The following is a 21,906-nucleotide window of genomic DNA, read 5'->3' on the forward strand; positions in this document are numbered from 1 at the left end:
ACCTCTGCCCAGAACTTGCCCAGTATGCAATTGAGCTGCTGGGCTGCCCTGTATCCAGCGCGCTTTCCGAATGGGCATTCGGTGCTGCTGGAGGTTTTTTTACTGATAGTAGAATGTGTCTGTCCACAGACTCTGTGGACCGTCTGACATTTATCAAAATGAATCAGTTCTGGATTACCAGCAGCTATGAATCCCCTGATGTCGTGTTTTTGGGATGTGGAATCTCTGCAGGATTTCTAGACTGCATAACGTTGTGGTTGTTGATTTCATCTGGAAGAATTTTTTTGGTGTAGGGTTCATGGGCACCATTAACACCCAAAGACCAATTTTTCTGCACCTGTTTGACAGGTACAGTATCTCACAAAAGTGAGTACACCCCTCACATTTTTGTAAATATTTTATTATATATTTTAATGTGACAACACTGAAGAAATGACACTTTGCTACAATGTAAAGTAGTGAGTGTACAACTTGTATAACCGTGTACATTTGCTGTCCCCTCAAAATTAACTCAACACACAGCCATTAATGTCTAAACCGCTGGCAACAAAAGTAAGTACACCCCTAAGTGAAAATGTCCAAATTGGGCCCAATTAGCTAGTTTCCCTCCCCGGTGTCATGTGACTTGTTAGCGTTACAAGGTATGTCTCAGGTAGGTCTCAGGTATGAATGGGGAGCAGGTGTGTTAAATTTGGTGTTATCGCTCTCACGTTTTCATACTGGTCACTGGAAGTTCAACATGGCACCTCATGGCAAAGAACTCTGAGGATCTGAAAAAAAGAATTGTTGCTCTACATAAAGATGGCCTAGGCTATAATAAGATTGCCATGACCCTGAAACTGAGCTGCAGCACAGTGGCAAAAACCATACAGCGGTTTAACAGAACAGGTTCCACTCAGAACAGGCCTCACCATGGTCAACCACAGAAGTTAAGTGCACGTTCTCAGTGTCATATCCAGAGGTTGTCTTTGGGAAATAGACGTATGTGCTGCTAGCATTGCTGCAGAGGTTGAAGGGGTGGGGGTCAGCCTGTCAGTGCACAGACCTTACGCCGCACACTGCATCAAATTGGTCTGCATGGCTGTAGTCCCAGAAGGAAGCCTCTTCTAAAGAACAGATGTACAGTTTGGCACCAACATCTTCAACAGCTTTAAACATGTCTTGTCCTCTTCCTCTCCATGAGATTGGAGTTAGGAGAATTAGTGCTTTACAGAAGGAAGATAACATTGTTTTATGCTTTCAGCTAAGCTCATAGAAAGTGACAAGAACACATAATTTCTGGTAAGATCAACAAGTATTGTTTGTGCTTTCTAAACATGTTCTTAGTGTAAAAAAATTAGATCCAATGCAGCTGTCACAGGACACGTAAACTGCAATATATTAAATTTTTCATAGCTTTAGATAAACCTTAGGTCAGACGGGGTCCCTGCGTGACCTGTGTATAGCAATAGAAACCTACCCAGTAGCCAGTTCCTCCTACACAGTAAAATCACAAGAAGAGTTTTCCCTTTTCGCATAAACACACAAGTACATTTCCTGGTGCTATCATTTTATAGCTGTTTTTTATTTCTCACAGAAGTTTTAAAGAAGAGAGATGAAGGTTCCTCTGCCGTCCTTTATTTTATTCCTTCTCTTACCACTGAGCATTACAGCAGCAGGTAAGAAAATAACATGGATCTGTTTTATATTAATTGTTTAAAAAGTGTGAGTAGTTTTTTTATAAAGCAATTTCACTGTGACTTGTGGTAATGACAATTACGTACTTATCTATCTATCTTAAATATATTTATGATGCTTTGCAACTTTTATTCTCAGATACATCAACGTGTCAAACAACACGTTAACATACTGCAAAGAGTATAAGATTGAAATATTCTAGAACACAAATTCCACATCAGGGATCTTTTCTTACTGCTAAAAAGACCCTTGAAACCTCTTGGCGATACATTCCCCTATTGTTATAAAAATCACTCATTGCCACACTGATTTACTGCTGTGTGAAAGATAATGTTACAATCAGTAAGATGTTTTTGCTTCTAAATTGTAAATTGATTGATGAATGATGGAAAAAGTACTGCCCATTAAAAAACAGGTATAATGCAGACAGTAGAGGGTTCTTACTCAAAGGGAAGCGATAGAATAATGAGCTGTAATCTACAGAAAATGCAACTTTTATATTTTAGTTATTTAAAAAAATGTTCTCTCATATCAATAAAACTATAGAGATGTACTGGAGACTATATAACAAGACATATGGTTTGATTTCTGCCACCCCCCCACAAGCATCCTTTTTAGGAGACCCCAAATTTTCTCCTGGAGAACATGGTATTATAGACTTTGCATGGTGGACTAATAACAATATATTCACCCTCTCAAAATGTAATAACCAGCCCATTTTTTGCGATACGGCACTGCATCGCTTTAACTGACAATTACACGGCCGTGCGACGTTGTACCCAAATAAAATTTATGTGCATTTTTTTCCCACAAGTGGAGCTTTCTTTTGGTGGTATTTGATCACCTCTGTGGTTTTTATATTTTGCGCTATAAACAAAAAAAAACAATATTTTTTACTTTTTGCTATAATAAATTTTCAAAAAAAAAATGTCTTCATCAGTTTATGCCAATATGTATTCCTCTATATATTTTTGGTAAAAAAAAAAACGCAATAAGTATATATTGATTGGTTTGCACAAAAGTTATAGTGTCTACAAAATAGGGGATAGATTTATGGCATTTTTATTATTTATTTATTTTTTACTAGTAATGGCGGTGAGCTGCGATTTTTAGCGGGACTGCGACATTGCGGCGGACAGATCGGGCACTTTTGACACTTTTTTTGGGACCAGTGACATTTATACAGCGATCACTGATTACTGTATAAATGTCACTGGCAGGAAAGGGGTTAACATTAGGGGGCAATCAAGTGTTCCCTAGGGAGGTGTTTCTAATTGTGGGGGCAGTGTACTGACTGGAGGAGCAGAAGGATCGCTGTTCCTGATCACTAGGAGCAGCAGACCTCTCTCTACTCCCCTGTCAGAACGGGGATCTGTCAAGGTAAACAGACTTTAGGAGGAGCAATCGCGGGTGGCTGGCAGACATCGCGGCTGCCGGCCACGCGCATCGGCCCCAGTGTCGCAAGCGCGTCCCCTATTGCTCTTATACGATGTACACCTAAGGCGAGTCGTGCAGCCGTGCCAACTTGCCGCAGTATAATGCCGGCGGCTGGTCGGCAAGTGGTTAAAATAATCTAAGTTGCATTGCTCTTAATGTGCGAGAATTTCTTTGTACCACTACTTTATACCAAATAAAAAAGTTTGTAAACAAAGAAAAACTATAGATATGAGAAAAAAAATATTTAATGCTTGAAGCTTTTACTGTGGCTTTGCTATGCCTTTAAAATTTTTTAACTGTTTAATGTGTCTGGTTCCTCTCCATATTACACACAACTAAAGGTGAAGTTGCTTTCAGCTCTGAAAGGTTTTACCCCCTTCATGACCAGGCCATTTTTTGCTAGTCAGCACTGCGTTACTTTAACTGGCAGTTGCTGGGTTATGCAATGCTGTACCCAAACAAAATCTATATAATTTTTTTACACAAATAGAGCTCTTGGCCAAGGCCTACCAATGTGACCAAGCTTAGGTCATTCCTGGGATTTTGTTCATACTCTAGAAGATTCGTTGAAGGATTTGCTAAAATAGCTAGGCCCCTTAATGCGTTGTTGAAGAATGAGGATGATCAGGATTCAACAAGACCTTTTGAGCAAATAAGAGGACCCAGGAAGCCCAGAGAGTCGATCTAGTAACCCAAGACCAGTGGACCGACCAGTGTGAGCAAGCCTTTCGGCAGCTGAAGTGGAGTCTAACGACTGCTCCTGTTCTGGCCTATGCCAATCCAACCAAGTCCTATGAGCTACATGTTGATGCCAGTCGAGACGGGCTAGGCGGGGACTGTATCAGGAGCACAATGGACACCTGCGGCCTGTTGCTTATGTGAGCCGAAGTCTTGCACCTGCTGAGAAAAACTGCCCTACTCACAAGTTGGAATTCTTGGCTCTAAAGTGGGCAGTGGTGGACAAGTTGAAAGACTACTTGTATGGTGCAGACTTCGTAGTCAAGACCGATAACAACCCGCACACATATATTCTTACCACCCCCAAGCTAGTTGCCACCAGGCACAGGTGGTTGGCTGCACTATCAGGGTTCCGTTTCAGCTTAAAATACCGCCCATGAAATGGGAAAAGAGATGCTGATGCCCTGTCAAGGAGACCCTATGACTTGGGTGTTTCCACTGAAGAGTGGACTCAACTGACTCCAGAAGGGACACAAGCCTTCTGTCAAAGCCATCTGAGTCTCAGAGGCAGGTGTCCCCAAATACTACTGTGGTCTGTCAGGGACAAAAGCCTACCTAAGCTTTCAGACAGGGACTTAAGAAAGGACCAGATGGAAGATCCCCTCTGTAGTTTAACATTGAAGGCCCTGGAAGACCAACGCCCAGATCTACTGCTAACAGACTCTCAAAAAGAAGCACGACTAGTACACAAGGAATAGGATCGACTGAAGTTACACAACAGGGTGGTCTACCGAATGGGCCCTTTGGATGATCCTGAAGTTAAGTGGCAGCTATTCTTACTGAGAAAGCATAGAGAGACTGTGCTGACTGCCTTTCATGACAATCATGGCCACTTAGGGCCCGAAAGGACATTCAAACTGGTGCTAGACCGGTTCTATTGGCCCTGTACGAGGCCTGAAGTTGAGGGATACTGTCACTCCTGCATACAGTGTATACAGAGGAAAACACTGGAATTGGTGTGTATTTACTTTCTGTGTCTGGAGCCTGACTTGAGTGGACAGGGAAATGTTCTGGTGGTGATCAACCATTTCACCCAGTAGGCCCAGGCATTCCCAACTAAAGACCAGCAAGCATCTACAGTGGCATAAATTCTGGTAGAGAAATTCTTTGTCCACTATGGCTCACCTCAGCGTATTCACTCTGACCAGGGGAGAGACTTTTAGGAGCAGACTCATTAAAGGACTGTTATGCTGCGTACACACGGGCAGACTTTTCGAAGGACTATGTTCGGTGGACTTTTTGACGGACTTTACAACGGACTTTCCGACGGACTTTCGAATGAACGTACTTGCCTACACACGATCAACCAAAGTCTGACGGATTTGTACGTGATGACGTACGACCGGACTAAAATAAGGAAATTCACAGTCAGTAGCCAATAGCTGCCCTAGCGTCGGTTTTTGTCTGTCGGACTAGCATACAGACGAGCGGACCTTTTGACCGTACTCGAGTCCGTCGGAAAGATTTGAAACATGATTCATTTCTAGGTCCGTCGAACTTTTGGGGAAAAAAGTCAGCTGGAGCCCACACACGATCGAATTATCCGACGGAGTCCGGTCCACCGGACCAAGTCTGCCGTAAAGTCCGCTCATGTGTATGCGGCATTAGACTGTTAGACCTGTTAGGTGTTCAGAAGTCAAGAACTACTCCCTACTAGGGATGAGCCCGATGTTCGAGTCGAACGTAAGTTCGACTCGAACATTGTGTGTTCACCGAATAGCAGACAATTTGGGGTGTTCGCTGCAAATTCGAAAGCCGCGGAACACCCTTTAAAAGTCTATGGGAGAAATCAAAAATGCTAATTTTAAAGGCTTATATGCAAGTTTTGGGCATAAAAAGTGTTTGGGGACCTGGGTCCTGCCCCAGGGGACATGTATCAATGCAAAAAAAGTTTTAAAAATGGCCGTTTTTTCGGGAGCAGCGATTTTAATAATGCTTAAAGTGAAATATTCCTTTAAATTTCATACCTAGGGGGTGTCTATAGTATGCCTGTAAAGTGGCACGTTTCCCGTATTTAGAACAGTCCGAGAGCAAAATGACATTTCTAAAGGAAAAAAAAGTCATTTAAAAGTGCTCGTGGCTATAATGAATTGTCTGCCCCGGCAATACACATAAAAGTAATCGGGTGACCCCGCCCCCCTGTGACGCTGCGGGGAAGCCATAGGGATGTCCCCGTGCGGCAGAGGGGGGCGGGGTCACCCGGCCACGTCACCGTGTGGCCCCGCCCTCAGTTATAAAAGAACTATAGGTTATACCTGAAACACCTGAGCTCAAAGAGCAGAGAGGAAAGTAGTGGCGGCCGTCCATAGAGGGCGCCCAGGCGCCGCCCCCCCTCCTGTATTAAAAAAAAAATTTAAAACAGCCCCTTTAAGAACAAAAAAAAAAAAGTCCTTTGACAAAGTGCACTGTGGTGCCGGATGCAGTGCACTGTGGGAAGTCCCACGTCAATGCAATCACAAGATTGCAGACGTGGTGCTTTATTTGTGTCTAACCCGCCTTGCGGTGCAATACAAAGCGCCGAGTAGCTTCCGCCCGTAAAATCAGAGTTATTCTACGGGCGGGAGCATTGTTTTTCAAATCTGGAGGTCACTTCCGGGTTTCATGAAACAGACAAAAGCCAGAAGTGACGTCGGCAGCTCCGTTCTTCACCCCGAGTGGAGCTGCAGGAGGAAGGTAAGAGAGCACGCTGCCACGCAGCATGAGGGGGGTTGAAAATAATTCATAAAGATGTCATTAAAAATAAAAACAGAAAAGGCAGGCACTGACTGGATTATCAGATCAGACAGTAACTGGAACTAATGGGTGTAAAAAAAATTACAGGCACACATGAACAGCAGCCAAATGATGAGAGTGAACAGAAAATACACACTGTACTGACAGTGATGGCACACTTTTTAATAAGACATTTCCTGTGCCATGGAAGGCTCACATTAAAAATAAAAACAGAAAATTCAGGCACTGGCACTCTGGCAGATAATCTGTAGGTGAAGGTCAGTAACTGGAACAAATGGAGGGGGGAAATTACATGCACACTTGAACTGCAGGACAGGTAAAATGGCCCTGGTGACACATGCAGGCTGCTGCATTTGGTGGTGACACATGCTGCTGCATTTGGTGGTGACACATGCTGCTGCATTTGGTGGTGACACAGGCTGCTGCATTTGGTGGTGACACAGGCTGCTGCATTTGGTGGTGACACAGGCTGCTGCATTTGGTGGTGACACAGGCTGCACCATTTGGTGGTGACACATGCTGCTGCATTTGGTGGTGACACATGCTGCTGCATTTGGTAGTGACACATGCTGCTGCATTTGGTGGTGACACAGGCTGCTGCATTTGGTGGTGACACATGCTGCTTTATTTAGTGGTGACACATGCTGCTTTATTTGGTGGTGACACAGGCTGCTGCATTTGGTGGTGACACAGGCTGCTGTATTTGTTGGTGACACAGGCTGCTGCATTTGGTGGGACACAGGCTGCTGCATTTGGTGGGACACAGGCTGCTGCATTTGGTGGGACACAGGCTGTATTTGGTGGGACACTGTACTGACAGTGATGGCATACTTTTTAATAAGACATTTCCTGTGCCATGGAAGGCTCACATTAAAAATAAAACTGAAAATTCAGGCACTGGCACTCTGGCAGATAATCTGTAGGTGAAGGTCAGTAACTGGAACAAATGGAGGGGGGAAATTACATGCACACTTGAACTGCAGGACAGGTAAAATGGCCCTGGTGACACATGCAGGCTGCTGCATTTGGTGGTGACACATGCTGCTGCATTTGGTGGTGACACATGCTGCTGCATTTGGTGGTGACACAGGCTACTACATTTGGTGGTGACACAGGCTGCTGCATTTGGTGATGACACAGGCTGCTGCATTTGGTGGTGACACATGCTGCTGCATTTGGTGGTGACACAGGCTGCACCATTTGGTGGTGACACATGCTGCTGCATTTGGTGGTGAAACATGCTGCTGCATTTGGAAGTGACACATGCTGCTGCATTTGGTGGTGACACAGGCTGCTGCATTTGGTGGTGACACATGCTGCTTTATTTAGTGGTGACACATGCTGCTTTATTTGGTGGTGACACAGGCTGCTGCATTTGGTGGTGACACAGGCTGCTGTATTTGTTGGTGACACAGGCTGCTGCATTTGGTGGGACACAGGCTGCTACATTTGGTGGGACACAGGCTGCTGCATTTGGTGGGACACAGGCTGCTGCATTTGGTGGGACACAGGCTGTATTTGGTGGGACACAGGCTGTATTTAGTGGCACACAGGCTGCATGTAAGGAGGGACTCCGCTGGGGGCACCTGATGTAAGGACAGACTCCGCTGGGGACACCTGAGGGCAGGCGACGTGGCTAGTGACACGCTCAGGGCTCCCACTGATTCTGTATTATGGTGAGTTGAATGATTTCCTTTTATATTAAAATGTAATAATAGAATTAATGCGCTTCAATCATCCTGACACCATAACAACCATGGTGCCGGGATGATTAAAGTGCTAACACAGGTGTTTGGAATATCTTTATCTGCTTATTGTTAAACTTTCTAGAATACACATATTTCTATTCTTATTTCTATTGTGTAGGATCTGGGCCTGCTGTCCCTCCATCCCTCTCCCTCCATCCCTCGTTCATCTCAGATGCTAACTACACCACCTTAGAGCCACACCCACCATTTCGCTGAAACCACGCCCATTTTCACCAAGTGGGAGGGGTCAAAAAGGAAGGGTGGGGTCTGGCATCCCCCCATCCTAAAACTTCACCAGCCGCCACTGGAGGAAAAGTGAACAATTCATCCACCAAAAAGACTGACTTACAATACTTTAGGCGAAAGTTCTGAAGAAGTTATCCTCACATCTCAGAGAATTCACAACCTGCTGACCCTTCCCATTACAGATTTAGTGGAGGGCGACTCCAACTCACCCCCTGGCACATCTAGGTGGGCCATCCCAATATCGGTGGCTTGTGGCCAAGACAACCTCACCTCTTATGACAAATCGTGGGAGGTTCCCTTGCCAGGTCCATACACACATGCCAATTGCTTGTTTTCGATAATATACTAACCTGCTTTACCTTCCAATGTATTTTGAAAGCATGTAACAGGTTGTGGACATTATATGCTGATGGACACTGTCCCTTCTTTGGGGACCAAAGGTTTTTCGGTAGTGGGAGTGTGTAGCGGGTGCCAGCCAGCACTGCCCACACTCTCCAATTCTCCCTCCCCACATGGCAAACACTGTCACAGCTGCGGGAGTGATAAGTGAACACAGAATTTTTCAGGGGAAAATGAAAGCCACCAGATGGAGGCACACGCTGCCACAGTGGGGACTGGAGTGGCTGTCTATGTCTCTTTCCCCCGCTTTCTGTCAAGCAGCTGTGGGAATGAGAAGTGGTAGTGGCACTGTGACAGGGGAGGAAGTGAGCGTGGGATGTCAGTACATTTCGCCCGCTCGCCCCTTCTTATGTCAAGCAGCGCGAAATAAGACAGAGGGATGCTCTCAGGGATCACCGCCCACTGTAATTCCTCCCCCATTGGCTGAAGTGGGAGGACCAATTACAGGAAGCCAGGGGGCATCAAGGGACATGTAGTTCTGAAGATATGCAGCCCATTGGATTTTACAGGGGCAAAACTACAGCCCCCAGCATGCCCGGCTCATGACAAGGAGTACAGCCTGGAACCCAGGAAAAAAAGGGCTGAGGTAGAGAGAAGGGGGAGAGATGACAGGAGTGCGTGTGACAGTGAGAAGAGGCTGAAGTGGCCAGGCTGAGAGAGAGACAGATACCAAGTCTCAAAAAGCCCCTTTGCTGTGCCACAGTCTACACCCAACAGAGGGGACAGAGCACAGGAGCTGTGAGGTGACAGGACTGTGTGGTGGAACTCCACCTAAGGGAGAGAGAGAGTTTTTCCAAGACTACCAGGAGAGTGCTGCCAAACTGAGGGGAGCCAGGAACAGTGTCACCTACACGGTCCGCCACCATTCAGCCCAGGGACTCTGCTCAGAAGCCCGGCACCACCCAGCTCAGCAGAGACAACCCAAACTGCTTCAGGGATCGCAATACCAATCCAGGTATCGGGTTGGGCGCTGTCTTTTCAACTTGTGAATTTCACTACCAGTCTTCCTGATCGGCCAACAGGAGGTGATCTGGTGCCTTTCAACATTGCCAGGAGCCTGAACCAGCATTTGGAATCTCCATTGTGTCATCACTCAGAAGACTGGTGAGCGGGTGTAAACCCAAAACTCCTTCTTAACACAGTACAGACACTACATGCAGACACCTATTCCCCTTTCTAGTGTCAGAGGATGCTTGTTTGAAGCTGGCACCTTTAGCCGGTTTGTCCTTACAAACCACTACCTAACAGAACATCCTAGATCATTACTGTCTCAACTTTGCTTGATTCAACCTACTCCTAAAACAAAGGGCCCCAATGTTTGCTAGCAGAAGACACTAGTACTCTTTGCCCCAGGACCTGTAACGTTATGGAACTGTGCTTACTGTACCTGTTTAACCCATTTTTTTGTGTCATTTACCTCTCAATGGTGTTTGTGGCCCAGAAGGAACTGGGAAGTTGACAAACCTTCTCCCCTCCCTCTCAGCACCATGCTATGGGCACATAGATTACTGTCTTTCTATAGTTACAGTCTCCAATATTGAAGGTTGTCGTTTCTATTGTATTGATTCTCTGCAGCAAGTTTTAACAGTGCTGTAAGTCTCCACATGTTTTAAACCATGGTAATATATTCACCTTGTTTATCACTACCAGGTATGTGCCTGTTTTTTGGCGACCATCCACCGCCAGGACAACAGTATTTTCCACTTGTGTCCTTAACCACTTCAATACAGGCCACTTTCCTCCTTTCCTGCCCAGGCCAATTTGCAGTTTTCAGTGCTGTCGCTTTTTAAATGACAATTGCACGGTCATGCAACACTGTACCCAAACAAAATTTGTATCACTTTGTTCCCAAAAATAGAGCTTTCTTTTGGTGGTATTTGATCACCACTGGGGTTTTTATTTGCTAAACAAATAAAAAAAGGCTGAATTTTTTGAAAAATAAAACGTTTTTCTTTGTTTCTGTTATAAAATGTTGTAAATAAGTAAGTTTTCTCCTTCATATGATTTAATATGCAGCACTGATGGGCACTGATAGGTGGCACTGATGGGCGCTTATATGTGGCACTGATATGCAGCACTGATGGACATTGATAGGCAGCACTGATGGGCACTGAAAGGCTGCACTGATGGGTACTTATGGGTGGCACTGATTAGCAGCTCTGATGGACACTGGTGGGTGGCACTGATGGACACTGATAGATGGCACTGATGGGCATCATTGATAAGGAGGCACTGGCAGGCATTACTGATGGGCACTGATTGGCATTTATGGGCACTGATTGGCATCATTTATAGGCACTGAGTGGCATCCCTGGTGGTCATGGGTTTCATACCTGGTGGTCCTCCATGGTGGGCATCCCTGGTGGCATCCCTGGTGCTCCTGGGTGGGCATCCTCAGGGGGGCTGTGCTGATAATCAATCAGCGCACACCCCCCTGTCAGGAGAGCAGCCGATTGGCTCTCCACTACTCGCGTCTGTCAGATGCGATAGAGGAAAAGCCGATACACGGCTTTTCCTGTTTACACAGTGATCAGCTGTGATTGGACACAGCTAATCAGGTGGTAAAGAGCCTCCGTCAGAGGCTCTTTACCTCGATCGAAGTTGCGGTGTTTCAGGGGCACACTCCAGCTTGTTATCCTGAAAGACATCATATGACATCCAGTCAGGATAACTGAACCACCGCCCGGTCGTCATTCTGTTATAGGCCTGGCGGGAAGCGGTTAAATGTGTTTGCAGTAATTTTATTTAACCAGGTGTGCCAGAGGGGCTGAGGTCAATCTTGGAGTTGAGGCGGAGATCAGAGAACCCAAAATCACCAAGCGGCTCCTTCAGGGGTGGCGCTATAAATATACACACACACACAGTATCTCACAAAAGTAAGTACACCCCTCAAATTTTTGAAAATATTTTATTATATCTTTTCATGTGACAAGAAATTACACTTTGCTACAATGTAAAGTAGTGAGTGCACAGCTGGTATAGCAGTGTAAATTTGATGTCCCCTCAAAATAACTCAACACAGCCATTAATGTCTAACCCGCTGGTAGCAAAAGTGAGTACACCCCTAAGTGAAAATGTCCACATTGGGCCCAACGTGTCAATATTTTGTGTGGTCACCATTTTTTTCCAGCACTGCCTTAACCCTCTTGGACATGGAGTTCCCCAGAGCTTCACAGGTTGCTACTGGAGTCCTCTTCCACTCCTCATCACGGAGCTGGTGGATGTTAGAGACCTTGCGCTCCTCCACCTTCCGTTTAAGGATGCCCCACAGATGCTCAATAGGGTTTAGGTCTGGAGACATGCTTGGCCAGTCCATCACTTTAACCCTCAGCTTCTTTAGCATGGCAGTGGTCATCTTGGAGGTGTGTTTGGGGTTGTTATCATGTTGGAATACTGCCCTGCGGCCCAGTCCCCAAAGGGAGGGGATCATGCTCTGCTTCAGTATGTCACAGTACATGTTGGCATTCATGGTTCCCTCAATGAACTGTAGCTGCCCAGTGCCGGCAGCACTCATGCAGCCCCAGACAATGACACTCCCACCACCGTGCTTGACTGTAGGCAAGACACACTTGTCTTTGTACTCCTCACCTGGTTTCTGTTACACATACGCTTGACACCATCTGAACCAAATAAGTTTATCTTGGTCTCAACAGACCACAGGACATGGTTCCAGTAATCCATGTCCTCAAGTCTGCTTGTCTTCAGCAAACTGTTTGCAGGCTTTCTTGTGCATCATCTTTAGAAGAGGCTTCCTTCTGGGACAACTGCCATGCAGACCAATTTAATGCCGTGTGGGCGTATGGTCTGAGCACTGACCTGCTGACCCCCCACCCCTTCAACCTCTGCAGCAATGCTGGCAGCACTCATACGTCTATTTCCCAAAGACAACCTCTGGACATGACGCTGAGCACGTGTACTCAACCTCTTTGGTCGACCATGGCGAGGCCTGTTCTGAGTGGAACCTGTCCTGTTAAATTGTTGAATGGTCTTGGCCACCGTGCTGCAGCTCAGTTTCAGGGTCTTGGCAAACTTCTTATAGCCTAGGTCATCTTTATGTAAAGCAACAATTCTTTTTTTCAGATCCTCATAAACGACCTGGAGGATAGGGTAAACAGTTCAATCTCTGTATTTGCAGACAATACTAAGCTAAGCAGGGCAATAACTTCTCTGCAGGATGTGGAAACCTTGCAAGAAGATATGAACAAACTGATGGCAAATTAGGTTTAATGTAGAAAAATGTAAAATAATGCATTTGGGTGACAAAAATATGAAGCAATCTACTCACTGGGGGGAGAACCTCTGGGGGAATCAAGGATGGAAAAGGACCCGGGGGCCCTAGTAGATGATAGGCTCAGCAATGGCATGCAATGCCAAGCTGCTGCTAACAAAGCAAAGAATATTGGCATGCATTAAAAAGCGGATTAACTCAAGAGATAAAGCGATAATTCTCCCACTCTACAAGACTCTGGTCCGGCCTCACCTGGAGTATGCTGTCCAGTTCTGGGCACTAGTCTTCAGGAAGGATGTTCTGGAAATGGAGCGAGCACAAAGAAGGGCAACAAAGCTAATAAAAGGACTTGAGGATATTATTTATGAAGAAAGGCTGTGAGCACTGAACTTATTCTCTCTGCTCCCTTTCGATGTATTAAATCCTTTAGTTATTGCAAAAGACACATTTAGGAAGTAAAATGGAGTTTCAGTTTCCCCTTAGTTCCTGTCTGCGGTGTAAACTGCAGCTACAAAATAATACTGTACAGGTGGAAATAGTGGAAGTGGGCTGAGAGATGTTTTAGTACTGTATAGGCAAAATTGACCTCCAAAGTCAAGGAGGGTCTTTTCTACAGAATAGGTCACAGGGTCTTTTCTACAAAATAGGCCACCTGTAAAAAAGCATTTACTGTATATACTAACCATTCCAGTACCCAATGTATTGAAAAGCTTTTGCTTCCCTTAATCGCCGACAATATCTTGTTGACACTAACCTCCCCAGCATCTCTTTACCAAACCTACTATCTCTTCTAGATACCTTTGCCTCTCTTTCAGGGCTTCGTGTTCCAAGTCTAATGCTCTGTCGGTCAACCTTTCTCATTGAGTATTAATGGATTTGAAAGCTGCCTTTCCCTTTTAGTGGTACTCCTCTTTGACCTATTCGCCTTACCTTGACATTGGCAGGATTTTATCAGGCCAATTTCCCACCCTTGTTCAAAAGATTGTCTGATATGCTGTCCTCCTGGACATATTTACCATTGTTTTGGTTCGGTAGGATAACTACTATCTGTATCTTCCAAAATTTCTGTACTTCTTTCGGGTCTTGCCTGTTCCAATCTCTTCACATATTTTAAGTATACACCAACGTAAGCTTTTTCAGTTTATATGGGGATCTACCCGTACTCGAATGTACAAGCATGGTTTTGTATGCTCGACGGATCAATGATGACCTTTCGGTCCCTAATTTGCAGACCTAATACACTGAAGCAAGCATAGCTCCGCTCGCCCATCTTCATGAAATGTATCAGCTGCTGTTATGGGCCACAATTGATCTTGTTGATTCCAATCCCATACCTGTCTCGTATCTACCCTGGTTCCCTCCTATTCATCTCTCCTATTCATCGCCCGACTACTCATCCCTCCTATTCATCGCCCGACTACAATAGGGCCATGTTTAGCCCATTCTCTACAATTATGGCACTCAGTCAAATACTCTGCAGGTATGATTTCCCCTCACCTTTCACTTTTACAATTTCTTCATTGTCCATTATTCCCTCCAGATTGCAAAAACCCAGCCCAATTTTTATGGTGGACCACGAATGGGTTCACAGACGTCCATTCCCTGTTTACCCCTACAAAGATACTGACATTCGACGCCTTACGCTCTTCTCATGAAATCCCCCTGCAAGAACACTGTAGCTACCTACAACTTAGGCATTTTCTTCAACAACTCATTAAATTCCACCCTACCCCATACACTCTGAATTCTTTTGAGAGCCTATGTAGAGCCAGACCACACTCTTCGGGCCTGATATCGTTGATATATTCATCCATAATTTCTGCAAAATAGCCTCCATTAAGGCCCTATTACTCATCTTCAATGGGAAAAGGAACTGGGGAGTTAGATCCAGAGGACTGGCAGATTATAACTATAGCCCTTTCCAAGTGTTCGAGAAACGTTCTTATTTTGAAGAATGCCTATAAAGTACTGTATAGGTGGTATTATACACCAGCTAGATTGGCCCATTTTATCCCAACCTACTCTTCTCTCTGTTTTTGGGGATGCTCACAAGAAGGCTCCATGGCACATATTTGGTGGTCATGCCCGAGAGCGTGCAGTCTATACCCTTCTTCGTAATTTATTCCATATTAACCTTAAGAGGGACCCCTATGAAGCTCTCCTTGTTAAACCAGTTGTTGAGTTACTACACCTGGAACGGCAGTTGGCCCAACATATTTTTACTGCAACTAAATTAACTATTGTGAGGGCATGGAAAACCCTCTCGCTCAGCTTTGAGGCGGTCAGAAATCGTATGAATGATGTCATGGTGTATAAGAAATTGACGGCTATCCTTTCAGACACGCATGATAAATTTCTTAGAGTTTGGCAGCCATGAATTACACATACCCAGACTTCTTGGTTTGACAGTACGCTTCTCTCGATTTAATGCTCCCCTAGCGCACCCCTCCCCCCATGGACTCTTCTCCCTTCTTCTTGTTCTCTTCTCTCCTACCAGATTTCCTCTTTTCTTTCTGGTTGCCTTCTTCTTCTCAGTCTGTTATGCTTTATGTATGTAGCAATAACCCTCGGTGGAGCTGCTGGTTTAAAGCGGGCCTGTCCTCTTATCTCTTTACCCCTCTTAAATTGTTCAATCCCCTTGGCACAGCTGTAGTGCAGTGTTGTAATGATATGAGTATTGACTTTAACCCACAATATACACTTATGTTTATATTTACCTCTATCTGGGTGTCTGTAGCTCCACCTGCAGGAGAAATAAGAACACTGCACACAAACTTCAGTAATAACCAGAAATAACTTCTTTGAGTACGGTAAGTAGTATATTTATATAAAGGGTTATTACAATGACTACACTATCACACCAACGTAGTGCCACAGTATAGTAAATAGTTATAACAGTCTTAGTAACATACACAAATATACTTAAGTATGTGTATATCTATATTTATACCAGGGAGCTCCCCCTGCTCTAAACCGTAATGTCACTATGCTTTGTAACTAAGTGCAGGGCCCTGCAGTAAAAGAGATAGTCTTGACGTCTTCAGTCTTCGCTAGCTTGTGAATTTGTAATTGTAATCCACAAAAGGGTTCCTCTTGGGTGTTGCGCAGTGTGAGGTAATGCACTAAAGCAGTTATAATCCAGCAGATTGATTAAGTGTTCTTATACGAAGGAGACAAACATCTAATATCAATTCTTGAATACTGAAGTCTATGCAGATGTAATGTCCTCCAACTTAAACTTGTTCCTTGGGACTATCAGTCCCAGCAACACTCTGTAACAGTTCTAAGTGTGTGTAGTATTTAAACAAACTTCTGGGTGTTAACCCTCTCAGCACACGGGATCCAGGCGGATGGATGCCTCTGTTTCAACAGTTCTCAGTCCGTACGGAACCACCGTCATGCCGTCACACTGCTCCGTTCAGTAACGACCAGGAATCCTCAGTTACCTCCTCCACGGGTCTTTGGAACAATCACTTCTGCTGCTCCAGCACACTGTGATATGATGACAGGATCCCTGCTGCTGCTCCGCTCCATCACAAGGTAGGCCGCAACCCTGTGGAACACACACACCCACAGAGCTCTGTAGGCAGCCCACGCGTCCCAGGAACAAGAGACTTAAGATGGCTGCTCCCAGCCCTTTTATATCCTCCCACAATGCAGTTCAGGTCTCCTCTTGGAGCATTGTGGGTAGGTCATAGTTAAAGTTCAGAAGTAAACAATCAATCACTTCCATGTCACTTCTCTTAATCATAAAACATAAAAGTATTGTACCTTTTCAATTGTCCACAAGATGGCACTATAACAACTTATGTCCTGTATAACACACATATGGCTAAAAACAAAAGTTGTCAGCGCTACATGTATTTAATCCATAGGTCTATCAGGCCACCAGGTATTGCCCTGGTCGGAATGGTTATATTTAAAACATTATGTTTTCTATATTGATTCTATTTAGTTTTAATTGTTATGTTGCATCCTCCCCCATAGGGAGATTATTGCTTGCAAAATTTTGTTTGGTTATGCAGGTTCTACATATGGACAGTCTCGTTTGCAGACACCTTATGATCTCTAGGACATCTCGGAAAGTTATTTCTGGGTTTCTATTTTTTTTGCTGTGCTCCATGGGACACTACATTTGACTCTTGCACTCTCTGCTCATATCTTCTTTCTATTATTGTACATCTTTTGTTTTGTCTTTTGTTTGCTCATCAATCATGTAACCATCTAAATACTGACCTGATATGTTGGATTACATGCTAATAAACCTTTGTAAAATAAAAACTTCTGCATCACTGTTTCCCAGCAGCTGCAAGTTTTCAAGGGAGGGATACTCAAAGCATTCTGAATAGAAGGACACTCTTGAGTAGGCTAAGCTTCACTAAACAGTTTTTATGCCAGGGGTAAAAGGAATGGCCAGAGTTGAGACCCTTCAAGAGCTGTCTCGGAAAAAGTTACTGCTGGCACTTATCTTTCAAAATTAGCACACAGTCACTTGTATTTCGAATTCAGGTTTATTCTCCCAATGTCCCTCCAGGACAACTGAGCTTGCCCAGTTTCCTTTGGACATCTCTATGCCTTAGGACTCTGCTCAGGTCTTAGCTTCTGCCAGACACTCTTCAGTGAGGGGATAGTTATTACTCACAGTGCCACACGACAACCACACACTTCCAGCTTCCACCCATCACTCTTCAGTGAGTCCTCCAGATCAGATCTGTAGGTGAGACTCCTGGTTAGCTCCAAAGATTATTAGGAATTGAGTCCTCAGCTCTGCCACAGCTGGGACCTCAAAGAACTATATCAACTCTAGCGAGCTGTCTCAAAAGGGCGGTAGCCCCTGAGGCCGGGAACTTCTGCAGCAGGACAAGACCTGGCTTGCCCCAGACCCCAGACTGTTTATGTTCCCCTTCAGCCAGCTACTGGGCACACCTCCCAAGGGATTGGCTGCAACATAATAAATATTTAAGCTGCTCATTTGACTCTCCCAGCCCCCCTATGATCTAGAAGCCTCTAGAAGGCAGGGGGAAGCAATCAAACCTGCAGCCTGTGAGATCTAGAACAGCCCAAAGAAATCAAGAGCTGCTCCAATAAATACAGAGGAGCTAAAAATAACTAAAATTATGGTTAGCTGGTGGATCCAGACTTTGGAAGTCGGGATGACGCGCTGCCTCGACTGATGGCAGTGACCTGCTGAAAATGGGTCACAGGAGTACAAAACGAATTGCACTCCTGTGGCCCAGAGGAGAAGCCCAGCCTAAAAAGCTCAGGCTGGACTTCTCATTTAATAATTTAACCCTGTGCTCTGCACTGATGTAGTCGCTGGTGGGAAGAACTACAGTGCTTAGTGGGAGACTAGAAATCAGACAATCCTGGAAGTGTGTTAAATGAAGAGGATCCTCTGGACAATGTAGACCTTCTTAACCACTTCACCCCCAGAAGATTTACCCCACTTCATGACCAGGCCATTTTTTGCAATACCACAATGTGTTATTTTAACTGACGGTTGGACATCGTGCAACGCTATACCCAAATAAAATGTATGTCCTCTTTCTTTTGGTGGTATTTGATCACCTCTGCGTTGTTTTTTTTGTTTTGTTTTTTTTAAAGAAGTATTTTTTTATCAAAGGTTCATACAGAGAGTCAAAGCGTTGCGGACGCAGCCGCTACAGCAGCAAAGGAAAAGAATAAAGAGAATTTAATCTCATTAGTGCCGGTTCACACTACAGCAACTTGGGATCCGACTTGTTAGACCTCAAGTTGCCCCAAGTCGCGGGACATAAGAAATTCCATTGTAGTGAATGTGAGCTGTCTTAATGTACACTACTGAAGTTGCTCCGACTTCAGAAAAGGTTCCTGTACTACTTCAAGGCAACTTCTAGGCAACTTGTACCCATAGATTTCAATGGAAATTGCCTCCAAGTCGGATCTCCATCTATATTGAAGCGACTTTACAGGAAAATAAATTAGTTTACCCAGGCAAACCCCTCCCTCCCAGAGAGCTGATTATTCTGTGATTGGCCACAGCCAAAATCGCCTGTCCTGAAGGCAACTTTAAGTCGCGTTGTAAGTTGATTAAAGTCACGATGATGTCGCGCTGAAGTCGCCTCCAAATCGCCTTGCAAAGTCACGCTGTAAGTCGGGTTGCCCCTGTGTGAACCGAAGAACATACAAGACATATCTCACCAAACATAATAATAAACATGTTGATGTAAATAAAATAAAAACGGTATACCTGAGTTTTCCTAACGGAACTCATCAGAAAGAGAACTAAGACTATCTGGCTACAGTGCTTATAATTGCTTCAACATATTTGTAGATGTGGAGTTCCACGTTTTAATCTAAGTGTCTGGAGTGTATATATTTGCTTGTGTTGATCAATACGGTTATAATATCGGTAGCAAAGGGGGTGGTGATAATGGTCATGAGAGGTTTCGGAGGGGTAGGGAGTGTCATTAATGGTCCATGTTGGGGGGGGGGGGGGGGGAATAAGGCCAAGAGTTCTGAACTTCTGTCCTGTTCATCCTATTTATGAGTGATTTTGCCATAAGTTTGGTATATTCATCAGTAGCAATAAAGTGCTGCCAGCAGGACCATATTTTCCTGAATTTGAATGGGGTATCATTCGCCTGATGTATGAGTTTCTTGATTGCTGAAGTTTTCTGTATACGTCTAACCCATTCTGTTATGGCGTTGTTTATTTTTTGCACTATAAAGTAAAAAAAAAAACAGACGATTTTGAAATAAAAACAATTTTTTTTTCTTTCTGCTATAAAACATATCCAATAACAGCTGAAAAAATCAAATATCATCATAAATTTAGGTCAATATGTATTCTGCTACATATTTTGATTAAAAAATCCCAATAATATTATTTCACACAAAAGTTATATGTAATACATAGGACATCTTTGACGAGATATCTACAAAGCAAGACTGGGTTTAAACAAAAAAGAATACATATCCGTACACTAATAATAACAGAACCCTTAATCATATATCCTATATTAAGTGCCTGACATATACAGTCATATATTCTACTAGAGGATGTGAATGCATATCCATTGCTGGGATTGGTATCTCTCTTATTTGTGGCCTCATCAGAGTAACCCAGGAGACTGAATCTTCCCGATTACCCAAACTTAAGTTCAGATTAATACATATGTTATGGGGGTGACAGAAAGGTGGACAGACCAATAATTCTGCCCCCAACCCCATATCCCCCATCTGTTGCCGTAAATAGGAACGGGAAAGGAAAGAAAGAATAAAGAAGAGAGAGAGAGGAAAAGAAAAGAAAAAAAAAGAGGGGGTGAATATGAGGGCCTGTTAGGAGAGGGGCTGGAAAACCACCGGCTACCTTCTCCACCCGCTACCGAACGCACCACCCAAGACCCCCAATCCAGAACGCTTTCGGGTTATAGTAAAAGGTGTATCAAGAGTAGAAGGTCATGAATTATGTGTTGTCTTGTATCAGTTCCTGAAATTGCTGAGAAGTTTGATAATCAAACCAGTTAGCCCAGGTAGCTGTAAAACTGGAAACTCTATCTTGAGTGATGTGTATCAGCTCCTCCATCATTGCTATATGGTTAATGTGTGATGCCCATTCTTTCATTGAAGGGGGAGATTTAGACTGCCAATGAACCGGCAGGCAAAGCCTGGCTGCATTAATAATATGCATGGCCAATGACTTGTTATATCTTTTTGATGATATTTTGGAAAGGTGCAGGAGGTACTGTGCCGGTGAGAACTCCAACGGAAGAGAGGAAATCGCTGTTGTAGCGTTGTGCACCTTTCGCCAGTAGGGCTGGATCATTGAGCATTTCCACCATATATGGAGAAAAGTGCCCAGCTCACATCTCCAGCATCAATCTGAGTTTGTCGGCATAAATTTGTGAAGCAGTTCCGGAGTCTTATACCATCTCGTTTTAATTTTATAGCTATTTTCCTAAGTGTGAACGTTCAAGGAGCCTTTATGAAGGTATAGGTGGACACGGTCCCAACTTGTATCTTCAATCGTCATGCCCAGCTCAGTCTCCCAGCACACATGCTCCGAGTGCAACGAAGAATATGGTTCTTTGAACATGGATGCGTAGAGCACGGAGATCACATGACTCGGGAGACGAGCTAGAACACAGTGACTCGAAGATAGTGGGGTGCTTCGTGAAGCTTCCTCTGCTCGCCGCATTGTCCAAAAAAAAAAGGTTTTAGTCGTATGTAGGCCCAGAAGAGGAAAGATTTAGTATTGGACAACGCGGCGAGTTCTCCTTGCCTGAGGAACCTACCCTTTGAATAGAAGTGTTTGGCCTGCATTTCTGCGTATGGCCAATCCACCGACAAGAAAGCCTTGGACGTTCCTGGGGGAAAATCAGGATTATCTTTAAAAGGTGTGATCGCGCAATCTTTGGCTGATATTGCGTGCGTTTTGCAGGCCCTATCAAACGCCTGAAGTGTTGCCCCAATGAGCGGGTGTGTTTGTATAAGAGGTGTTCTGTATTCTTTGGGAAACAAGGGGATTAGATGAAGCTCCTCTGCCAAGAGCAATTGCTCGAGCAGCACCCAGCCCTTACATTGCTCATGTAATCTCCAGTCAACCACCCTAGCTAGGTAAACAGCCCAGTAATACCTCTGGAGATCCAGCAGACCTATGCTGCCCCAATATTTAGGTAGGACTAGTTTTGCCCACCCAATTCGGGCTGCTTTGGATCC

The 21,906-nt window shown here is 44.5% G+C and overlaps 1 protein-coding gene across 6 annotated transcripts in view; it reads left to right on the forward strand.

Annotated features, from left to right (window-relative positions):
* The first annotated feature begins 1,498 nt into the window (after positions 1-1,498).
* LOC141107550 (antigen-presenting glycoprotein CD1d-like) overlaps positions 1,499-21,906 on the forward strand; it is a 170,723-nt gene continuing 150,315 nt past the window's right edge. For 3 of the 6 annotated variants that reach the window (XR_012235928.1, XM_073598366.1, XM_073598365.1), the window contains exon 1: positions 1,499-1,658. Coding sequence is in view for 5 of the 6 variants with exons in the window: in XM_073598366.1 (XP_073454467.1) it covers positions 1,595-1,658 (64 nt within the window). In the remaining variant the exon portion in view is untranslated. The remainder of the gene's footprint in view (positions 1,659-21,906) is intronic. The other 3 variants (XM_073598369.1, XM_073598368.1, XM_073598370.1) reach the window with 2 other exon arrangements.

The sequence above is a fragment of the Aquarana catesbeiana genome, linkage group LG09 (assembly GCF_042186555.1).
Source record: "Aquarana catesbeiana isolate 2022-GZ linkage group LG09, ASM4218655v1, whole genome shotgun sequence".
NCBI lineage: Eukaryota > Metazoa > Chordata > Amphibia > Anura > Ranidae > Aquarana > Aquarana catesbeiana.